Source organism: Hyperolius riggenbachi, chromosome 6, assembly GCF_040937935.1.
Source record: "Hyperolius riggenbachi isolate aHypRig1 chromosome 6, aHypRig1.pri, whole genome shotgun sequence".
NCBI lineage: Eukaryota > Metazoa > Chordata > Amphibia > Anura > Hyperoliidae > Hyperolius > Hyperolius riggenbachi.
The window spans coordinates 328,504,507-328,526,216 of record NC_090651.1 but is presented as its reverse complement, the minus strand read 5'-3'; the positions used below and the strand labels follow the sequence as shown (position 1 = coordinate 328,526,216).

The following is a 21,710-nucleotide window of genomic DNA, read 5'->3' as shown; positions in this document are numbered from 1 at the left end:
ACCTAGAGAGTCTCTCCGTGACCGACCCCAGGCCCGACACAATGGGTCGGCCCGGTGGGTCGGTCAGGGATTTGTGTAACTTAGGCAGATGGTACCATACCGGTTTAACCGGAAAGTCAGGTAGCAGATCCTTAGCCGATCTGGGAGTAAGGAAGCCCAACTCTACCCCCTGTCTCAACAAAGATCTTAAAGCGGATAAATATCCGACAGTTTGATCGCTTTTAAAAGGTTTATAGGTAGAAGCATCGGAAAGTTGTCGTAATGCTTCTTTTTTGTAGGCTGCAGTGGTCAAAATGACCACCGCGCCCCCTTTATCCGCTTTCCTGATCGTTAGATCAGGGCGGTTTTTAAGCCAATGAAGGGCTTTGGATTCCGTGGGGGTAAGATTAGGTTGCGACCTGGGGTAGAGCAGGGCCTTCATCTCCCTGTCCACTTGTTGTTCAAAAACATCAATGACAGACCCAGCTTGTGTAGGAAAAGGCATAACAGACCTACAAGGTTGAAACTTCCTAGCGTCATGTAACGGCACTTCAGCCGGAACTGACTCATTAAGCAGTTCATTCAGAGTTGAGATAGCTTCCAGGTCCCTGTCATCCCAGCTTTTTGATACGCTGAAACCCAGGGTTCCTATTGTTGGCTTTCCTGCCGACTGAACCATACTATCTACATTAGGATCTTCCAGTCTCTTTTTCTCAAAATGATGTCTAATATTCAGCTTCCTAACTCCTCTATACAGATCTGCTTTAAAGTTGGGATAATCAAATTGTGCAGACAGGGAAAAGTTCAGGCCTTTATTCAAGAGGTCCTCCACCCCCTCTGGTAGAAACTCGGAGGTCAGATTGACCAAGTTCGTTTTATTATTGGTAGGCATTGTTACTGCCTCGTCTTCCTCTTTTTGCTCCTTCTCTTTTTGTCCTCCCAAGAGACCTGTTTTCCTTCTGCTCTTTCCTCTTCCTCGCCGGATTCTTTTTCTAAAGGGACCTGTTGTTCTTCTGCCGGGGATTTTTTGGATTTATGAGGTTTGGATGGTTTCTGCGGCTTGCGTGGTTTTGACCTTGGCGTCGTATTGGGGAGGTCCTCTCCACTGGACTCGGATTCTGTTGTCCAGTAGCCCTTAGGCTTTTTAGGAGGACGAGGTTTTCCTCTTGGCCCAGGGTTCACAAAAGTCCCCCAGGTGAAAATTCTGCCAAATTTATAGTCCTCCCTATCCCGCAGATACTTCTTCAACTTCCGCCCTTTGATATTATCTTGCAAAGGTACTAATTTTTTATCAATTTTATCAATGGTGGCTCTGTAGGAACTTTCAGACACCAATTTTTTGTACTCCAGCTTGCTCTCAGATATGGCAGATGTAATTAAGCCCAGCTCTACTTTACTCCTATCAAGTACTATATTTTGCAGGCGTGCAGAGTGTTCCAAGAACTCCTGCTTCCAAGTTTCCAGGAATTTAGGGTCCTGTCTGTACTCAGAAGGCTCTTGATATCTTCTGAAGCCTCTGGCCACCAAATCCTCTCCCTTGTACTTCTCAAGAGTGGTGACCGTCCAGAATACTCCCACCTCTCTCTCACAGAGCCTCTCTAGGTTTTGCTCCAGCACCTTGGCGCCCACAGTGGAGATAGAACAGTTGGGACCACTGGTATAAGTAAAGAAACCAGACAGGTCCGACCTCCCCGCGGTGACGTTATCACCTTGCACTTTTTCAGCCTCATCTGCTGAATCTGACACCTCTGGAGAAATATCTTCGTCTAGATTAGACATAACTGGTGCTCAATACCAATAAAGAAGAAACAGTTCAATAGGCAGACTATGGAGAGGGTAGGTAGGCACTCAGTGTGAATTGCAGATGGAAAAATCTCGCTGAAAGGCAGTGTAGCAAACTTCAGCAGAAGCTACATGCTCACGACAAGAGGACTTCAAACATTGTGACCATATCATATAGGAAAGAGAGAACAGAAAATGTCTGGCACTGTAGCTTTAATGCGTGACAGCAGATGTACAAAAATATTGCATACAACGCATACAAGGACAATGTCCGTGGAAGTGATGGTACTTATCGTGCTCTTGCTGAAGGTGGGGAGGCAACTGTGGGCGCCAGTGGGTGCACGGCCTTACAGCCGTTTCGCAATGGGGTAAGCCTTGCTTCTTCGGAGGCTTCTCATGCACAAATGTGCTGGAGGGAAGCGGCCATTATATCGCCTACTTCCGTATGGGTCCCGCCTCCCTGTAAGAAATGACAAGGGATAATACCATTGGCTGGTAAGGGCGCATCATCATGGGCGGCGCGCATGCGTCACACCATATGGGGGCGCAAGCGCGTCACTGCGTACAGATGAAGCGTACGTATGGTGTCTAAGCGTGTTGTCATGGCAACCTGGACCGCCCCAGCCCGCAGGGACGCACGGCAACTGGCGCCGTCGGCCAATGAGCGGAAGGAGGGGCGGGTGCGAAAGCGCACGACAGCGCTGCCTGGCAACAAGCAATAGACAAACACTTATACCATCCACAGCAAGGACAGGATATATTATCCATATCCCTAAGCTATCTTAGCTAAAAACTCGTGGAAAGAACCTTACAGCACTAATGTATGCCACAAGCTATATGCAGCTATGGTAAGTTCCATGCCAAAAATAGGTAGGAGGGAAGTGAAAGAAAAAAGTGAAGGAGATGTAGGTGAAGGTGAGTGAGGATAAGGGCAGTGAGGCGAGGCACAAGTCCTAGATACCGAGCCCCTAAAAGAGAGAGAGAGAGGTGGGATAAATCACAGGACGGAAAAACCACTTCAATATAGGTAGAAACCTGAGGTAAATGCACAGACGCCTATTAGCCACATAGACCGATTATAAATAGGGATTATAGCTAATCCAATTTTAGAAATTTAAAAACCTTTGTAAAAAAGGTCAGTTTCAAAGATTAAATTCCAAATATAGAAGTGCGGTCAACATGTGGCGAATATGAGAAGAGAGGGAAAGGAGAGGGCATGCATCAGAGGATAAGGAGAAGAACCATCATGCAAAAAGGAAACCTCAAGGGTCAAAAAAAAAATGCTCCTTAAGCTTGAATCGAAGTGGATTCTTAGGACGGACGCTATGGGCCCTCTTGGTCTTAACGACCACTTGGATCTAGCCTGTTTTCTTGACCCTTGAGGTTTCCTTTTTGCATGATGGTTCTTCTCCTTATCCTCTGATGCATGCCCTCTCCTTTCCCTCTCTTCTCATATTCGCCACATGTTGACCGCACTTCTATATTTGGAATTTAATCTTTGAAACTGACCTTTTTTACAAAGGTTTTTAAATTTCTAAAATTGGATTAGCTATAATCCCTATTTATAGTCGGTCTATGTGGCTAATAGGCGTCTGTGCATGTACCTCAGGCTTCTACCTATATTGAAGTGGTTTTTCCGCCCTGTGATTTATCCCACCTCTCTCTCTCTCTTTTAGGGGCTCGGTATCTAGGACTTGTGCCTCGCCTCACTGCCCTTATCCTCACTCACCTTCACCTACATCTCCTTCACTTTTTTCTTTCACTTCCCTCCTACCTATTTTTGGCATTGGACTTACCATAGCTGCATATAGCTTGTGGCATACATTAGTGCTGTAAGGTTCTTTCCACGAGTTTTTAGCTAAGATAGCTTAGGGATATGGATAATATATCCTGTCCTTGCTGTGGATGGTATAAGTGTTTGTCTATTGCTTGTTGCCAGGCAGCGCTGTCGTGCGCTTTCGCACCCGCCCCTCCTTCCGCTCATTGGCCGACGGCGCCAGTTGCCGTGCGTCCCTGCGGGCTGGGGCGGTCCAGGTTGCCATGACAACACGCTTAGACACCATACGTACGCTTCATCTGTACGCAGTGACGCGCTTGCGCCCCCATATGGTGTGACGCATGCGCGCCGCCCATGATGATGCGCCCTTACCAGCCAATGGTATTATCCCTTGTCATTTCTTACAGGGAGGCGGGACCCATACGGAAGTAGGCGATATAATGGCCGCTTCCCTCCAGCACATTTGTGCATGAGAAGCCTCCGAAGAAGCAAGGCTTACCCCATTGCGAAACGGCTGTAAGGCCGTGCACCCACTGGCGCCCACAGTTGCCTCCCCACCTTCAGCAAGAGCACGATAAGTACCATCACTTCCACGGACATTGTCCTTGTATGCGTTGTATGCAATATTTTTGTACATCTGCTGTCACGCATTAAAGCTACAGTGCCAGACATTTTCTGTTCTCTCTTTCCTATATGATATGGTCACAATGTTTGAAGTCCTCTTGTCGTGAGCACGTAGCTTCTGCTGAAGTTTGCTACACTGCCTTTCAGCGAGATTTTTCCATCTGCAATTCACACTGAGTGCCTACCTACCCTCTCCATAGTCTAATTATCCTTTCCGCTGTTCAGATGATGCGCTGCAGCCTCCCCTTTTCTAATGCTGAGCAGGAGCCAAACCATACAGTCATAGATGACGTCATGGTGGATTCGATGATTGCAGTGTAGAACTGCACCATTAGATTTTTAGGTAGGCCGAACTTTCTCAGCTGCCGTAGTTGGTACATCCTCTGCTGCTCATTCTTGACGATAGTGGCCGTGTTGTTATCCCATCCCATTTTAGGTTGTTTGAGAATCATTTATTTCCGCCGAGCATGACAGGAATTGGCACAAATACATAGCTCAATGTAGAGTGTAAAAGTAGATCGATAAATGAAGGTACAGAGAGTGCAGTTATCAGAACACAGAAGAAAAGGGGAAAAAAGCCCCTATCAAACAGCAGTAAGCATCATAAACAGCTTAGTTAACAGTGGAAATCACATGCAAGCATTACAAAAAAAAACAAAAAACTAACCATTTAGTCAATTGGCTGGGTTGACTAAATGGCCTAGCCTTGTTGGTGGATGGAAGAATGTGGAGGGCGTTCAGGAGGCTGACAGCTGTGGGAAGAAAGATTTTCCAAGTCTTGCAGTCCTGGTGTAGATGGCACAAAACCTCTGGTCCATTGGAATTGGGCTGAAGAAGAGGTGACCTGGGTGGGGGGTCATGTGCAATCCTTAGTGCTCTGGATCGCAGTCTGGTGTTGTAGAGTTGGGCAAGTGAGGGGAGGGGTCTGCCAATGATTTTCTCAGCCGATTCTCTCCACAGTTTCAATTGATTTTGTATTTGCTTTGTCTTTTTCTCAGGTTGTTTGAATGGCTCCTACCCCTCAGTTGAGGCTAAACCTTCAAAAGGATTGAGTGGAGGGGAGACGGCTGGAATTGTGATTGGAGTGATATTTGGACTGACTACTATCATCGCCATCACCGTTCTCATTGTGTTAAGCAGAAAAAGTATGTAGCAGCAGTCTGAGTTCTTGGAGTTTACTATTGGGAATTACTGTTCGGGAATTATTATTCAACAAATGAAAAGAACCCTTATTTTTGATTGAAGGAGGGTGCAGATTCACCTTCGGGGAAAACAAAACAAAACACAGAGACACCAGTATTCCAATTGCACAATATGTGACTCTTCCTGGTAGAGGAGTAAAGATAATACATTCTCACAAATGTGGGTTGCAAATGGGCCAACCAACCACAAGGAGCAGGGGGAGAAAACACAAACCCGTCCCCATACGGGCAATCCAGAAGTAGACGGATCTGAAGTGGTCGCACTCTTGAAAAAAAATGAAAAAATGTGTACAGGTTCTGCAGATGGTAGGGGCCACTGCAGGCCAATACACACACCCCCTTCTTACACAGGCAACACATTTTGTGGAAACAAGCCCACTTCCTCAGGCCAATCACAGTGCCAATTTTCCAAAGCCAGAAGGTTTGGAGCGCACTATACCAAAATAAATTTTCCAAAAAGGCAAATCCTGAAAGCAATTATTATGATTGGTCAACAGAGTTACCAACCTAATTTCTAATTTCTCATGCACAAAAGCAGGGGCGCCTCTAGCCATTTTGTCACTCCAGGTAAGAAAACCTGTGGCGCCCCCCCCCCCCCCCCCCACCCGTGGTGACTCCCCATGACAATAATTTTAAAGTACACCTGACCCAGACCTTGGTCCTGATATTTTTAATATCAATTACGGTTATTGGTGCGGTGCGACTAGCACACAGCACCATCCTCCCCCTCCTGTGCCCCCTGTAGACCCCATTCTGCTCAGTCGTAATCTTCGACTGAGCAGAACGTCAAATATAGACGGGGAGGAAGTGGCAGTTCCTCATCCCCTCTGCCCATCCATAATGCAGCCCCTTCACCTGGCGCTCTAGTTCCGCTCATTAACCACTGCAAACAGGAACCACAGAGCTGCGCTGTGTGCGGACTTGTGATTATCGAGGTCGGATATCCTTCCAACCTCAATCACCACAAGACCGCACACAGCGCAGCTCCCCTGCGTGCTGTGTGCAGCAGATCATAACGGGAACTGAAACGGCAGGTGGAGGGGGCTGAGTTGAGGACTGGCACAGGGAGGAAGAACTGCCACTTCCTCCCTGCCCATATGTGATGTCAGAACGGGGGCCGCAGGGAGTGCTGGAGGTGGGAGGATGACGCTGTTTGCTAGTCACACAGCACCAGGGAGGAAAACATATTAAAAATTCTGGCGTCAGGGGTACATTAATGCTGCAATGTTTCACCATAAAATAATCATAATACTGCAATGCTTCACCATAAAATAATCCTAATGCAGCAATGTTTCACCATAAAATAATCCTAATGCAGCAATGTTTCACCATAAAATAATCATATTGCTGCAATGTTTCATCAGAAAATAATCTTAATGCAGCAATCTTTTACCAGAAAATAATCCTAATGTGCAGTATACGTTACCTGTCTGTGTCCGCCAATGGCTCTGTCTCCGCATTGCCTCACATACACATGCACCGCCTGGTTACCAGCGTATATGTGGGTGCCTGTGTGATGTCACATACACACCCACATATACACCAGCAACCACGTAGGGCACATGTATGTGAGGCAGAGATGGACACTGCCAGGTAACCTATACTGCACAGGGAACCTGGGGAGTGGGACACAATTTACATTAGGGGATAGCGTCGGGCGGTCAGATGCGGCATCACAAGACCAATTCCTGATCAGTTTCAGCATGAAAATGATTAGGATTCAGCCAGTGGTGTATAGGCAGCTGACAGATCTCTCTCTCTGATCAAATTCGTTCAGAGAGAAATCTGTCTCTTGGTTGATCTACCTATCATGGCTAGATGTATGGGCACCCAGAGCAAAGTCCTAGATAGTTGGGCAGCACGGTGGCATAGTGGGTAGCGCTCTCGCCTTGCAATGCTGGGTCCCCGGTTCGAATCCCAGCCAGGTCAAAATCTGCAAGGATTTTGTATGTTCTCCCCGTGTCTGCGTGGGTTTCCTCCGGATACTCCGGTTTCCTCCCACATCCCAAAAACATACAGATAAGTTAATTGGCTTATGGTAGGGATTAGATTGTGAGCTCCTCAGTGAGACAGTTAAAGAGAACCCGAGGTGGGATTTTATTATGCTAGTGGGGCACAGAGGCTGGTTGTGCACACTAACACCAGCCTCTGTTGCCCCATGCTGTGCCTCCAAGACCCCCCTGTGCGCCGCTATACCCCCGCAGTGCTGGCGACACGCAGCGTGTCACCAGCACAATATTTACCTAAGCGCTGTCTGTCAGCGCCGCTCCCCTGCCTCCTCCGTATCGGCGCTACCCGCCTGTGTCCCTTCCCTCCTGCTGTTTGGAGGGAAGTGCCATTTTACTTTCTATTTGAGTGCCATAAAAAGCTTCTTATGTAAAGTGACACTTGGGAATGTCAGGGAAGAGAGGACCTAACCAGACACGGACCAGCCCTGTATCCATCAAGGAGGGGAACAAGTGAGATTGTGAGGTGACGGGGGGCCATACACCCCAGAGGCGTTGTTTGGTCTAGCTATAGACCGCAACATCTGGTGAGTGAGTCCATGAAGGGGGGAGAGGTGGATGAATGAAGTTTTATGCTGAGAGTGCAATTACAACCTACTGAATGTATGGGGACTGCACAAGGTCAGACCTCAAGCACAGCATTTAAATGCTTAGAAAACATACTAGCAAGCAACTCTAGCACACATCGCGGCCAGAGGGAGGAGCTGTGGCTTAAAAGTGCTGCAGCCACACTAAACACACATATAATCGCTAAGCTTTCTAGACTGAGTCAAGGTCTCTTTAACCATTTAAGCCTCCTGGACATAGAAGCTACGTCCAGGAGGCCATGTGCGCTCCCGCGTGCTCCCGCGGCCGATCGCGCGCATGCACGCGTGCTCCCGGCCGTGGATCGTTAGCCCAGGAGTCAATCAAGCCTCTCCCCCGCAGAAAAAGCAACTGCTTCTCTCGGAAGCCCTGCTTTTTCTGCCTCTTGCGTCCCCCTACGTCCCTCTAAGCGTGCATGTTACTCTTAAAGTGACGTCATGTAAACAAACTCATGGCTTCCATCTTGTGGTTAAAAAGTAAAACTACATCTAAAAAAAAAAAAAAAACTACACACATATTTACATAAAAAAAAAAATTACTATTTACAACCCACCCTCCCAAAAAATACCCAAATAAAATGTTTAATAAAAAAAAAAAAAATACAATAAAAACAACATGTAAATATTTACCTAAGGGTCTAAACTTTTTAAATATCAATGTAAAGATTAAATATTTCTATTTTTTTTTCATTATAAGCTTGTAAATAGTGATGGATGCAAAACAGAAAAAATGCACTTTTATTTCCAAATAAAATATTGTCGCCATACATTGTGATAGGGACATAATTTAAACGGTGTAATACCCGGGACTATTAGGCAAATACAATACGTGGGTTTCAATTATGAAGGCATGTATTATTTTAAAACTATAATGGCCGAAAACTAAGAAATAATGAATTTTTTTATTTTTTTTTCTTATTCTTCCTGTTTAAATACATTTACAGTAAAGTGGCTCTTAGCTAAATGTACCACCCAAAGAAAGCCTAATTGGTGGCGGAAAAAACAAGATATAGATCAGTTCATTGTGATAAGTAGTGATAAAGTTATAGGCTAATGAATGGGAGATGAACATTGCTCAGATGCATAAAGTGAAACCGAAGCAAAAAGAGGGATTACAATGGAAGAAGACTGGGAATCTATTGAACTATCGAAAGTTGTAGTGAATGTAATGGAAGTTGGCTTTGCATTATTACAAAATTATAGCAAACACTAGCAGAACTATAGTCCTCGCAAACGTTGTGGTCACAGGGAAGTCAGCAGCTAGGGGGGTCCGGAAGGGGCCCAGGAGCTTGGGGGTGGACCTATACATAATCAATGCAAAGCAGGAAGCGCAGCTGAGATTTATACATACCAGCTCCCAGCGTGATATGAGCCTCCTCCACTTCCTGTTTAAAACTGCCGTGCAGCCAGCCAATCACCAGGCAGGGAGTCGGGACTGAAGCTGCATGGTGATTGGCCAGCTGCTCAGCACTTGCACACTGAATAGAAAGTGGAGGAGATGTGTATCAGGCCAGGAGCAAGTATGTATAATGCCCCACTCTGTTACCACTCTGCATTTATTATGTATAGGGCCGCCCCTCAGCTGCTCCCTCCCCCCAGGAATATAGATATGCTGGTGTTTGCTATCATTAGGAAGCTGAAATGTATTCAACAGAAGTATATATTTTGGACTCATTGCATTTTAATGTATTTTCTGTCCGCTTTCTATTTTTCTAGCACTGTGTAATCTTTTTTCTGTTTCTAGAATAGATTTTAGTGAAAGAAGAACAGGAATGCAACAAGCTTTGTCCCTCATGGAAGCTACTCATTCTCCCATCACTTCAGTTCTCATCTGCCACACAGCACTGGGCACAGCAGGAATACTTGTTTACACCTCTGTTTACGTCATACGACCATAGTGACGTGCATCACATAATTGGCATGGCACAGAGAATACAGGAGATATTCTGATTCTAGACTTCAAAGGAGCTATCATCAGGCCAAAATTAGGCAGTAGAAAGTCTGGACCTACCTTATCAAAAAGTGCACAGAAAAAAATGTGCTTTTATTTTTTACTTTTTAGATGGTTTCATTTTTTTCATGAGCAGGAAATTGCTTTGTATGGCTCTACACTTAAATAAAGGATCAATATATTTGTACACTTGACTTGTATTATTTGTATACATTTTCAGTGGTGATGCCATAGGATGAGTCCAAAATTGGGTAGATAAACACAGTAGCCAATAAAAAGGAAACATGGATTTTGATTCAGGTGGGCTGGTCTCAGAGGCTTATCTAGAGGGGTGCAGCCATGGCACATGCCATGGGCGCCACAGCACCAAGGGCATCATGCCTGCCCCCATGCCTCCCCATCACTCAAACCTCATATCAGATTAATTCTGTTATCTGGGGAACATGGCTACTTTACTTATGTATGTAGGGTGCACTTGGCTTACATCTATGGCCAAGATGGCGCCCCAGCAGGTCGCCTCGGTTACATGGCTCCTGTAGCTAGGTAGTGTTTCCACAGTTTCCAGCTACACAAAGCTACACAAAGTAGTATTGGTTAGCTTTAGAAGACTGCTTGTCGTTTTGTGTTTTAGCTGATGCATTTTGTTTTAGCTTAGGTTAGTTTTTAGTCTTAGTTTTTTTTTTTTTTTTTTAGTTAGCTTGTTGCTAGGCAGCAGCCCAGCTGTACTCACCCGATGCCTGCACATGGTCCCACGCCGGCCTTCAGCTCCACCTGACTGCCGCCACCGCTCCGGTCTGCCTGCCGCTGCCACCGCTCTGGTCTCGCCTGCTTCCCGCTGTTGCCAGGACAGACCTCGTAGTCTGCGGACCTCCGTTCCCGCTGCATCCTCGGGAACATCCTGGCTCCTGGTCGCCGCTGCCAGCTCCGGCCTGCTGCTCCGGCTGCTCACCCGTCTCATCACACCACGTGGTCCCACGCCGGTCCTCTGCCTCAGGCCCCCGGATAAGCTGCTGCTGCTCCTCCAGACTCACTGCATCACTCCACGTGGTCCCACGCCTCGGATCACCACCGCACTGCAAATCTTGGCTGCGCACATCCATCTCTTCCTCCTGCGCTGAACGCACGTGGCTGCACTTCACCACCCGGGGACCCCTGTGCAGCACCTCACCAGCAATCAGAGGGGGGCTCCGCTCTACTGGGCTCCTCACCCTTTGCCTCCTCTTGGTGTGTTCACGCCAGGGCTTGAGGGCCCCGTGACCAGTCTCCCCCCTCCAGGCACACTTCTTCCTCCTGCGGCTGCAGATCCACTCCAGGGCTTGGGGGCCCCGTGACCAGCCTCCCCTCTCACTTTCTCCGGCGGCTGCAGATCCTCCTGCTAGAGTCATCTCTCCCATGGTGAGTGCCACAGCTTGTAATCACACTGGAACTGGACCCCACTATCTTGTTCTTGCTTAGCCGCTGCCTGCTCCATACCGTCTGCCTGCCACTTACTATATACTGTGCCATTATGCTGTGCTGTGCGGGGCTGCCATCCCATCCCCCTGTGCTGTGCTGCCTGCCCCTCAAAATACACTGTGCCCTACACTGAGCTGTGCTGCCTACTACACTCCATCTACCCTGGCCTTCTGCTTGGGCCCCTATCTACTTGGGCCACGTGCTGCGCTGGACTGTCTGCTCCACTCTACCTACCTGGGCCACCTTATGCGTTGTGCCGCCTGCCCCATTCCACCCTCTGGGCTCCATATCTACCCTTGTGCAACATCCTGTGCTGCCAGCTCCACTCCATCCTTTGAGCCGCCATACCATCCACCTGGGCCCTATACACTGTGCTGTGCTGCCCGCACAATACTACCTACCTGTGCCCTACACTACGCTAAATGGGCTCAAAACGGTCACAAAATACTACCACCCTTTCCAGAGAAGCCCTCCTTAAATGGGAACCTCCGGATAGCCCCAAGCCTCCAGGGGCTCCCCCCTGTGGGATGCTGTCTCAGCCCACATCAAATACCTTGTCTCCAAGTGGGCACCGTACAAACGTCGCCACAGAGGTAGGAGGGTGGGGGCCCTTGTCCGACTCAAGAGGAAAGGACTAAGCTCTCCAGTCCCCGCCATCCTACTTGCAAACGTCTGCTCACTCCCAAACAAGCTGGACGAGCTGCTGATCCTACTTGGGAGCAAACCCCAGATCAGCAAGAACACCCCTGTTCTCTGCTTCACTGAGACCTGGCTGAGTGACAGCATCCCCGACAACTCTCTACATGTACCAGGCTACAACCTCCTAAGAGCAGACCGGGACGTAGCCCTCTCGGGGAAAACGAGAGGTGGGGGCATCTGCTTTTACGTCAACACCTCCTGGTGCTCCAACATCACCACTCTCAACAGGACTTGTACCCCAGATGTTGAGTTCCTGGCCATAAACTGCAGGCCTCAATACTCTCCCAGAGAGTTCTCCTCCCTTATCCTCGTTGGGGTCTAAATCCCACCCGACGCACGCTCCGAGACTGCACTGCGTGTCCTCAGTGACCATATCTCGCGGTGGGAAACATCCCTCCCTGAGGCTCTGGTGATCATCCTAGGCGACTTTAACAAGGCAAACCTACGACAGGAGTTACCCCGCTACAAGCAGCACGTAACCTGCCCTACCAGAAACTGCAACACCCTGGACCACTGCTACACGGTCCATAAGAACGCTTACAAGGCCAGCCAAGGAGCCCCTCTGGGAAACTCCGACCACAACACAATCCACCTGATCCCCACCTACAGGCGGCTCCTGGAGACCTCAAAGCCCACCGTCAAAACCATCAAAAAATGGACAGCTGATGCAAAACTGGAACTCCAAGCCTGTTTTGAAACCACTGACTGGTCGACCCTGAAGGCACCCTCCCTTGATGAATGGGCCGAGAATGTAACCTCCTACATTAGCTTCTGCGAAGAAGTGTGTATTCCATCCAAGACCTTCAGGATCTTCCCCAACAACAAGCCTTGGTTTAACGATAAGCTCCGACGACTTCGGAAACGCAAAGAGGAGGCGCACAGGTCTGGCTCCCCTGAGGAATACAGAGAAGCCAGGTACGCCCTGAAAAGAGAACTGCGATCAGCAAAAAGGGCATACTCTGATAAGCTGGGGCTCTGTCTCCAATCAAACAACACACGGGAGGTATGGAAGGGCCTGAGAGCAGCCACGAACTTCAAACCCGCACCTCTGCCTGCGACACCGAGCCTTCGGCTGGCTGAGGAGCTCAATGAGTTCTACTGCAGGTTCGAGCAACTTCCAAACCTGCACGTGGACCATACAACCACGACCAAGGTGACCCCCCCCCTCGGATGAGCTCAGCGCCCCGGCTCCTGTTGCTGTCCAGGAACTAGATGTACTCCGGCACCTCCGCAAGCTGAATCCCAGGAAGTCTTCTGGCCCAGATGGAGTGTCATCGATCTGCCTGAGGACCTGTGCTGATCAGTTAGCCCCTGTGCTCACCTCCTTATTTGAGCAGTCACTATCAGACGGTATAGTCCCCTCCTGCTTAAAGCGGTCCATAATTGTACCAGTCCCCAAAAAACCCGGCAGCACGGAGCACAACAACTTCCGACCAGTGGCCCTAACTTCCAACATCATGAAGCTCCTTGAGCGGCTGGTCCTTGCTCACCTGAAGAGGCATACGGACGCTCTCCTTGACCAGCTCCAATTTGCTTATAGGACAAACAGATCCGTGGAGGACGCCATCAATGCCTGCCTGGCATACATCACAGAGCACCTAGAGAACCCCGCCTCCTATGCTAGGATCCTGTTTCTGGATTTTAGCTCAGCGTTTAACACGATCTGCCCAGACATCCTGTTTATCAATCTGGTGCAGCTCGGAGTAGACCCCACCCTATGTGCATGGATCAAGGACTTCCTTACAAATAGAGCGCAACAGGTGAAGCTTGGTAACTGCTACTCCAGTGTTAGAACCACCAATACAGGGGCTCCACAAGGCTGTGTACTGTCACCACTACTGTTCTCCCTCTATACCAACAATTGCATATCATCCGTGGACTCTGTGAAAGTCATCAAATTTGCAGATGACACCACTATCATCGGCCTAATTGGTAGCAACGGGGAGCAGGAGTACCGCAGCGAAGTCGAGAGAATCTGTATCTGGTGTAGAGACAACAACCTGGTACTCAACGCTGCAAAGACTGTGGAACTAGTTGTAGACTTCAGGAGGAACCCTCCCCCCCTTCCACCGGTCCTCATTGGGGGTACCGAAGTCTCGAGGGTGACATCCGTGCGGTTCCTCGGCACGACTCTCACCAACAACCTGAAGTGGGGGCAGAACACCTCCAAAATTCAGAAGAAATCTCAGCAGAGGTTGTTCTTCCTGCGTCAACTGAAGAGATTCGGCATGCCCAGGGAACTACTGACCAGCTTCTATACTGCCACTATAGAATCCATCCTCTGCTCCTCAGTCATCGTCTGGCACGCGGGCGCAACGGCCAGGGACAAACACAAACTGCAGAGAGTCATAGCTGATGCAGAGAGAATCATCGGGTCTCCTCTTCCACCTCTTGACCTTCTCCATTCCGCTAGGATGTTGAAGAGGGCCACTGTGATATCCCGCGACCCCTCCCACCCAGGCAGTCGCTACTTTAAGCTGCTTCCACTGGGCCGACGCTACAGTACTATACCATGCAAAACCACCAGACGGAAGAACACCTTCTTCCCCCAAGCAGTTCGGCTGCTGAACTCCAACCTCCCCCTGCCTGGCCCGCCTACCGGCATGCCCTCAGTTGGTTCTGGTCAGCTGCTGAGCTCCATCCTCCCCCTGCCAGGTCCGCCTACTGGCAGGCCCTAGCAAGGGGGGCCATCATCACCACCATCATCATTATTATTAATATTAATAATCTAATTGGACTGCCCCTGCACGGATGCAACAATGTGCCATGTGTTGACCCAGGACTCGTATACCATTACTGCTGTCTACATTTTTGTGCGTTTTGTTGTGTGTCTTGTTTTCCTATACTATGTCTATGCCATGTGTACCACAAATAATTCCGAATACAGCTCTTGCTGTATTTGGCGAAATAAATCTGATTCTGATTCTGATTCTGATTCTGATTCTGTTAGAAAAGAGGACAGAGAGGGAATAAGAAGAGATAGTTTCAAAGAAGTAACTTCAGCAATATCCTGAGCCAAAAAACACAGGCAACCACAGGCATGCGAGAAAGGATGTTGTTTTTAGGAAGGAAGGGGGCTCTTATGGGGGGAGGGGGCACAATTTTAGTGTTTGCCACAGGCTCTGTATTCCCCAGATATGCCCCTGGCTGGTCTAATTGTGGAACTTTGTACAGAAGCACTTATGGGGTTGAATCATTAAGCTGCACTGCTAAAGCAATCTCTGATTGGTCCAATGCTTTAGAGTTGGGGTAAAACTGCAGAGTTGCGGTAAATTGGATTTCCGTGAAAATCAGATTTCCGATCGGAAATGCAGAGATTTCAATTCCGTGTAATCCGAATGAGCATCCTGACAGATTTTGAAGAAGATGGATGTATTTATTTTACTATTACTATAGCTCTTTACTGACTCTACCTGGCTCTAAAGGGCACTGTACTCCCTGGGAAATATCAGCCTGATTGTGGGAAATGGATTGAAAGTGCTTTAAAAATTAAAGTCACAGCCTACACCCCCAGACATATGAAGGTAATTACCCCTACCTCCTCTAGACTCCCCGAGGTGTAGAAGAGCCCCTTACTCATTGTATAGACAAGGGCTTTGGGGGAGAGGGGGAGGCTTTGTTATTCCTGTCTTCCAGAGCTCTCACATTTATAGACTGTGTGGGCTGGTATCAGGGTCGGTAGGGCCCCGGAGCAAATGCAACTTGGGGGCCCACCTACAAATGCAACCCCCCACCCGCCGCAGCCTCCGAGTTGACTCTCAGGACCCGTTCCACCACACAATGTCATTAGATCGTATGTCTCCAAAAGCATTGTTGGGGATCCCATTACTCCCCACCTTCTTTACCTTACAAATCCAGAGTGTACACACATTGTTGTCTTACCTAATCCAGGCAGCACCATGCTCTATGCTCCAGGCTTCTCCCCACGCCGCCTCTCTTCCTCATTCCCTGCAGCCATGTATGGCGTCACCATAGCTGGAGAGGACATACCTTGGGGGGCCTACAGGCTCTGGGGCCCTGGGGCAATTTCCCCCTTAGCCTCTATGGAAGCACCGGCCCTGGCTGGTATGGCTCAGAGGATCCAAATTCTGACTACAGCAGACTGCATGGATGACAAGGGGTTAAAAAGGTTGGTAGAGTTGGACCTCAAATCATTTAAAAAAAAGACAAGGTTTCTCCTTCATATACCCGGCAAATGTGGTCATTATACCATATATGCAATCTTACCTCTACTGTAGTGAAGTAGCACATGTAGCAATTAAAAACTCGATTCAGATTTGAAGAGGTAATTACACAAAAGATTCAGACAACGCGTTTCTCAGGTATCACCTAAGACACCAGGTCAGGTCAATAAAAACCATCAAAAAGTGCCTCATCTTTGAAATGTAATGTCATTGAGGCACTCAGGTCTATTACATTTTGGCTAAGAGGCACTTTTTGATGTTTTTTTTATTGGCCAGATGAAGTGGGGGATACCCAAGAAATGCGTTGTCTGGACCTTTGTTTCAGAGTTATATGCACTATAAATGTATTTATTTTCCTATGTTGTTGTCACATTCAATAGCTTGGAAAACTGTGACAGATTTTGGTCCATCTACTCATGGGGGATTTGTAGGGTTTTTATTTTTAAAGCATTTCCTGGACAGCAGTTGCTCAGTCCAACTGTCAAAATAATGTTCAAGCAAATAGGAAGGCCAGCCAGCATACTTATATAGATCCTTTCCGGGGAGTGCTTTTGTGAAGAATATAGGAAATACAGAGAATTCCCTATGAGGAGATGGACTAGTCCAAAATCTGTCAGAATTGTCAGATTTTTACTACCTACTGTAAATGACAGCAACATGGGAAAAAAGTAATGTATAGTGCATTTTACACTGGGATAAATTTACTTCCTATGCACATGTATTTTAAATTGTACCATTTTTTTGCAATACTGGTCCTTTCATTAACCATACGTACTTTACATAACCATACATATTCGCTACAGATGCACAGACACACAGGTGGGCAAAATGGTACTCTACATGCCAAGCAAGAGGAGGATTCCCATTGGTCTGTTAAAGTGGTATAAAACACTAACAAAATATTCAATAAAAACATGTTTTCCTACTTTTTATATGCCATACGATATTATTATTCATTTAGAAATTACAAGTTCCCAAAGTACATTTTTTTTGCTCTGAGAGCTGTCTTTGCATTTTATTCATAAATGGTTTATTCATCTTGTAATGAACGCAGAAATGTTTTCTGAGTGTCCGACTGTGTTCAGGAGTGTCTGCACAATCAGAAAAGTGTTTACTTAATTGTATCAAGTGAGGAATGTACACACAAGATAACATAATCTCCAGTTCGGATGCGTCCATCTTTCCCTGGAGGGAACTTGTAAGTCCTGTGTTTAACTAATTGAATGCTGTTCTAGTAAAAAAAAATGGTGGTAGTATATAACATGCTGTATATAATATTTTAGAGCAAAGAAGAAATGCTGGGTTTCATTCCGCTTTAAGAGACCAATGAGGAGTTCCAGCAGTCTGTCCTAGCCTTGACAAAGGGGACCCTATCGGCCCCGAAATGATCACTAGTTAAACAGTCAGATGATTGTATCTGTGTGAGAAAATAAAGGATTTCACTGTTCCTGCATAAGTCTGTGTGCGGATCCATACTTTGTTTTTGTGGATTACAATTGCTGAGGATCCTGCACCAGCACCCGCTGGACAAAGGTGTGCGGTTCCTTCTTCTTTACATTTAAATGCTTTGCCCCACAAAGTCCCGGATCTGAATTCCGGCACATAGTTTGGTTTAAAAAAGACATACATCTATCAAGTTCAACCACAAAACAAACAAACAAACAAAAAACGAAAGAAAAATCACTGGCACATATCCCAGTCGATCCAGAGGAAGGCAAAAAAATGTTTTTACTAGGGGTGGGACGACGAATCCGGCGAATCCACGAATCCCTCGAATATTGGGAAATATTCGAGATTCGTGGATTCGAATCCCGACGCCATTTTTCACTTTCCGAATCCGCCGAATCCCGACGCTGCATCGCCGCATACGCCGCTCCCCCCGCCCGCGCTCGTCCTCCCCCGACCTTCTCCGACCCCCCCGCGCCTCCTCCGTTCGCCAGCATCAACTCACCTGAGCGGAGCGCACAGAGCGGCAGACCTCTCGCCGACTTCCTGGTTCCCCCTAGTGACCGGCTCTTACAATGATGTCATCAGTAAGAGCCGGTCCGGCCACTAGAGGGAACAGGGAAGTATCGAAGAGGTCTGCCGCTCTGCGCTCCACGGACAGGTGAGTAGATATTCATGCAGGGGTGAGCGGAGGAGGCACGGGGGGGGGGAGCGGAGGAGGCACGGGGGGAGCGGAGGAGGCACGGTGGGGGGCGGAGGAGGCCGGGGAGGGGGGTTGGCGGTGAGCAGAGGAGGCATGGGAGGCCCCTATACCTACCTACAGGCCCCTATACATACCTACAGGCCCCTATACCTACCTACCCACCTACAGGCCCCTATACCTACCCACCTACCTACCTACCTAAAGGCCCCTATACCTACCCACCCATCTACCTACCTACAGGCCCCCCTACCTACCTACGTAAAGGCCCCTATACCTACCTACCTACCTACCTACCTAAAGGCCCCTACACCTACCTACCTACAGGCCCCTACACCTACCTAAAGGCCCCATACACCTACCTACCTAAAGGCCCCTATACCTACCTACCTACCTACAGGCCCCTACACCTACCTACCCACCTACCTAAAGGCCCCTATACCTACCTACCTACATACCTACCTATACTGAAGGTCCCTTTACCTACCTACCTAAAGGCCCCTACACCTACCTACCTAAAGGCCCCTATACCTACCCACCCATCTACCTACCTACAGGCCCCCCTACCTACCTACCTACGTAAAGGCCCCTATACCTACCTACCTACCTACCTACCCAAAGGCCCCTACACCTACCTACCTACAGGCCCCTACACCTACCTAAAGGCCCCTATACCTACCTACAGGCCCCTACACCTACCTACCCACCTACCTAAAGGCCCCTATACCTACCTACCTACATACCTACCTATACTGAAGGTCCCTTTACCTACCTACCTAAAGGCCCCTACACCTACCTACCTAAAGGCCCCTATACCTACCTACCTACCTAAAGGCCCCTACACCTACCTACCTACAGGCCCCTACACCTACCAAAAGGCCCCTACACCTACCTACCTAAAGGCCCCTATACCTACCTACCTACCTACAGGCCCCTACACCTACCTACCCACCTACCTAAAGGCCCCTATACCTACCTACCTACATACCTACCTATACTGAAGGTCCCTTTACCTACCTACCTAAAGGCCCCTACACCTACCTACCTAAAGGCCCCTATACCTACCTACCTAAAGGCCCCTATACCTACCTACATACCTACCTATACTTAAGGCCCTATACCCTGCTACCTATACTCAAGGCCCCTTTACCTACCTACCTAAAGGCCCCTATACCTACCTACCTAAAGGCCCCTATACCTACCTACATACCTACCTATACTTAAGGCCCTATACCCTATATACCTATACTGAAGGTCCCTTTACCTACCTACCTATACTGAAGGCCCATATACCCTGCTACCTATACTGAAGGCCCATATACCCTGCTACCTATACTGAAGGCCCATATATCCTGCTACCTATACTTAGGGCCCCTATACCTTGCTACCTATACTGAAGGCCCCTATACCTTGCTACCTGTACTGAAAGCTACCCATATTGAAGGCACCCATACCTAGCTAGCTATACTGAAGGCACCTTTACCTCACTACCTATGCCTGGGTACCTATACTGCGGGCAACTATACCATGGATCGCACAATTCTTATGTGCAGGATTCGTTAGATTCGGGATTCGAAAGGTTCGAGATATTCGAGAACCTTTATAGATTCGGATCCGGATTCGGATTCGAAGAAATTGTGGATTCGTCCCATCCCTAGTTTTTACAAAGCTTGGGCCAATTAGCCCTGAAAGAATACTTTCCGAACCTCAACTTCCCTTCAATTTTCTTCAAAAATTGTATCTCCATTGTATCTCTATTGCTTGAAGTTTACACTTTACATTTAAAGGGAGGGTTCACGGACAAAAAAAAATACAAATCCACTTACCTGGGGCTTCCTCCAGCCCGTGGCAGGCAGGACATGCCCTCGACGTCGCTCCGGAGGCTCCCGGCCGTTACATATTTCCAAAAATTTCACATTACCATTTTGCATCATAATTGCGAATTTTGATGCAGAATTACGATTATGTGAAATTCATGCTCGTCATAAAGGGTTAGGTTTAGTGCTGAATATCGGTAGGTTAGGGTTAGGTATCGGTAGAGGGAGGGCTGGTGTGAGAATAGGGTTAGGTTTAGAGATCGTGCATTCAAACTATCAGTAAAAATTACTGATATTTTGTCATCGGAACTATTACTTTCTAATAATACAATATCGGTAATTTTACCAATATTCTGCTAGCGGATATCTCCAGCACCCAAATTACCGCGGCGCCCTTTTTAGATGTACGTGTTCCAGAATGCTCTGTCTTTAGTACAATGTAAATGATGTAAATCCATTTTCTATAACTGGAGCTAATTTACCAAGACAGGAACAAAGAGAACTGAAGCAAAATCTACACATATCAACCAATCAGCATCCCTGTTTCATTTTTATTGGTTACTAGGGGTAGCTGCTCCATTTTTGCCCAAGATGTCTTTGATATATCAGACTCTCCTCTGCGGGTTCCACACAGCACTGATGTTTCTTGGCAGTCTATGATCAGAATGTCCCCAAAATTCTCTCTCTGGTCTTAATAATATCATGCATGCCACAATGGTCTTGTTAGTTGATCATATAGAGTCTGAGACAGTCTGAATTTTCAAAGACTAGTTGTGAGGCTTCTGGGTTGCTGAGAGACAATGGTTCACTTTGGAGAACTGAGCAGACGCTATGTATCCAGATGCTGTCTGACAGATGAGGAGATGTCTAATGATGGTAGGATTAATAGCTTCCATTAGTACTTAAAAAACTGCTGAATTTCTCTTCTTCTTTCATTTATATCAACTCTAGAAACAGATTAAGATAACTATGTGTGAGAACATAACCAATACATAGCTATTTATTTGCTAATTAAAAGCAGTTGTCCTCCTTAATTAATGAGTGCACAGTAAACACCCCCATGTAAAAGACAGACTTTTCCCAGGAACCTCCTAGAATAGGCAACATTTTCTCAAATACCGTATTTCGCGCCGTATAAGACGCTCCGGAATATAAGACGCACCCAAGTTTAGAGGGCAAAATCCAGGGAAAAAAAAAAATAATACTAAACCTGGTGCGTCCATATTCCCGGAGCGTCTTGTACATGTTATCCCTCAAATGGTAGCCTCTTGTGTCCCCCATGTATCCTCCATGTCTGCCCCATGTGTCCTGTGTCCCCATGTCTCCCCCATGTGTCCGCATGTCTGCCCCATGTGTATTCCTGTCTCCCCCACCATGTCTCCTCCCGTCTCTTATGTGCCTCCCATGGTCCTCCTGTCACCCCATGCATATTCCCATCACCCCACCATGTCTCCTCCTGTCTCTTCCATCTCCCCCATGGTCCTCCTGTCACCCCCATCATGTT

The 21,710-nt window shown here is 47.7% G+C and overlaps 2 protein-coding genes across 2 annotated transcripts in view; one reads left to right on the top strand and one right to left on the bottom strand.

Annotated features, from left to right (window-relative positions):
• Positions 1-10,092, top strand: part of LOC137522903 (carcinoembryonic antigen-related cell adhesion molecule 6-like) — a 33,633-nt gene extending 23,541 nt beyond the window's left edge. Inside the window, exons 5-6 of the mRNA XM_068243044.1 lie at positions 5,161-5,307; positions 9,704-10,092. Coding sequence (XP_068099145.1) covers positions 5,161-5,307; positions 9,704-9,852 — 296 coding nt within the window. The 3' untranslated portion in view covers positions 9,853-10,092. The remainder of the gene's footprint in view (positions 1-5,160; positions 5,308-9,703) is intronic.
• Positions 10,093-20,737: 10,645 nt separating this feature from the next.
• LOC137522201 (carcinoembryonic antigen-related cell adhesion molecule 1-like) overlaps positions 20,738-21,710 on the bottom strand; it is a 44,064-nt gene continuing 43,091 nt past the window's right edge. The window contains exon 10 of the mRNA XM_068242233.1: positions 20,738-21,153. Coding sequence (XP_068098334.1) covers positions 21,148-21,153 — 6 coding nt within the window. The 3' untranslated portion in view covers positions 20,738-21,147. The remainder of the gene's footprint in view (positions 21,154-21,710) is intronic.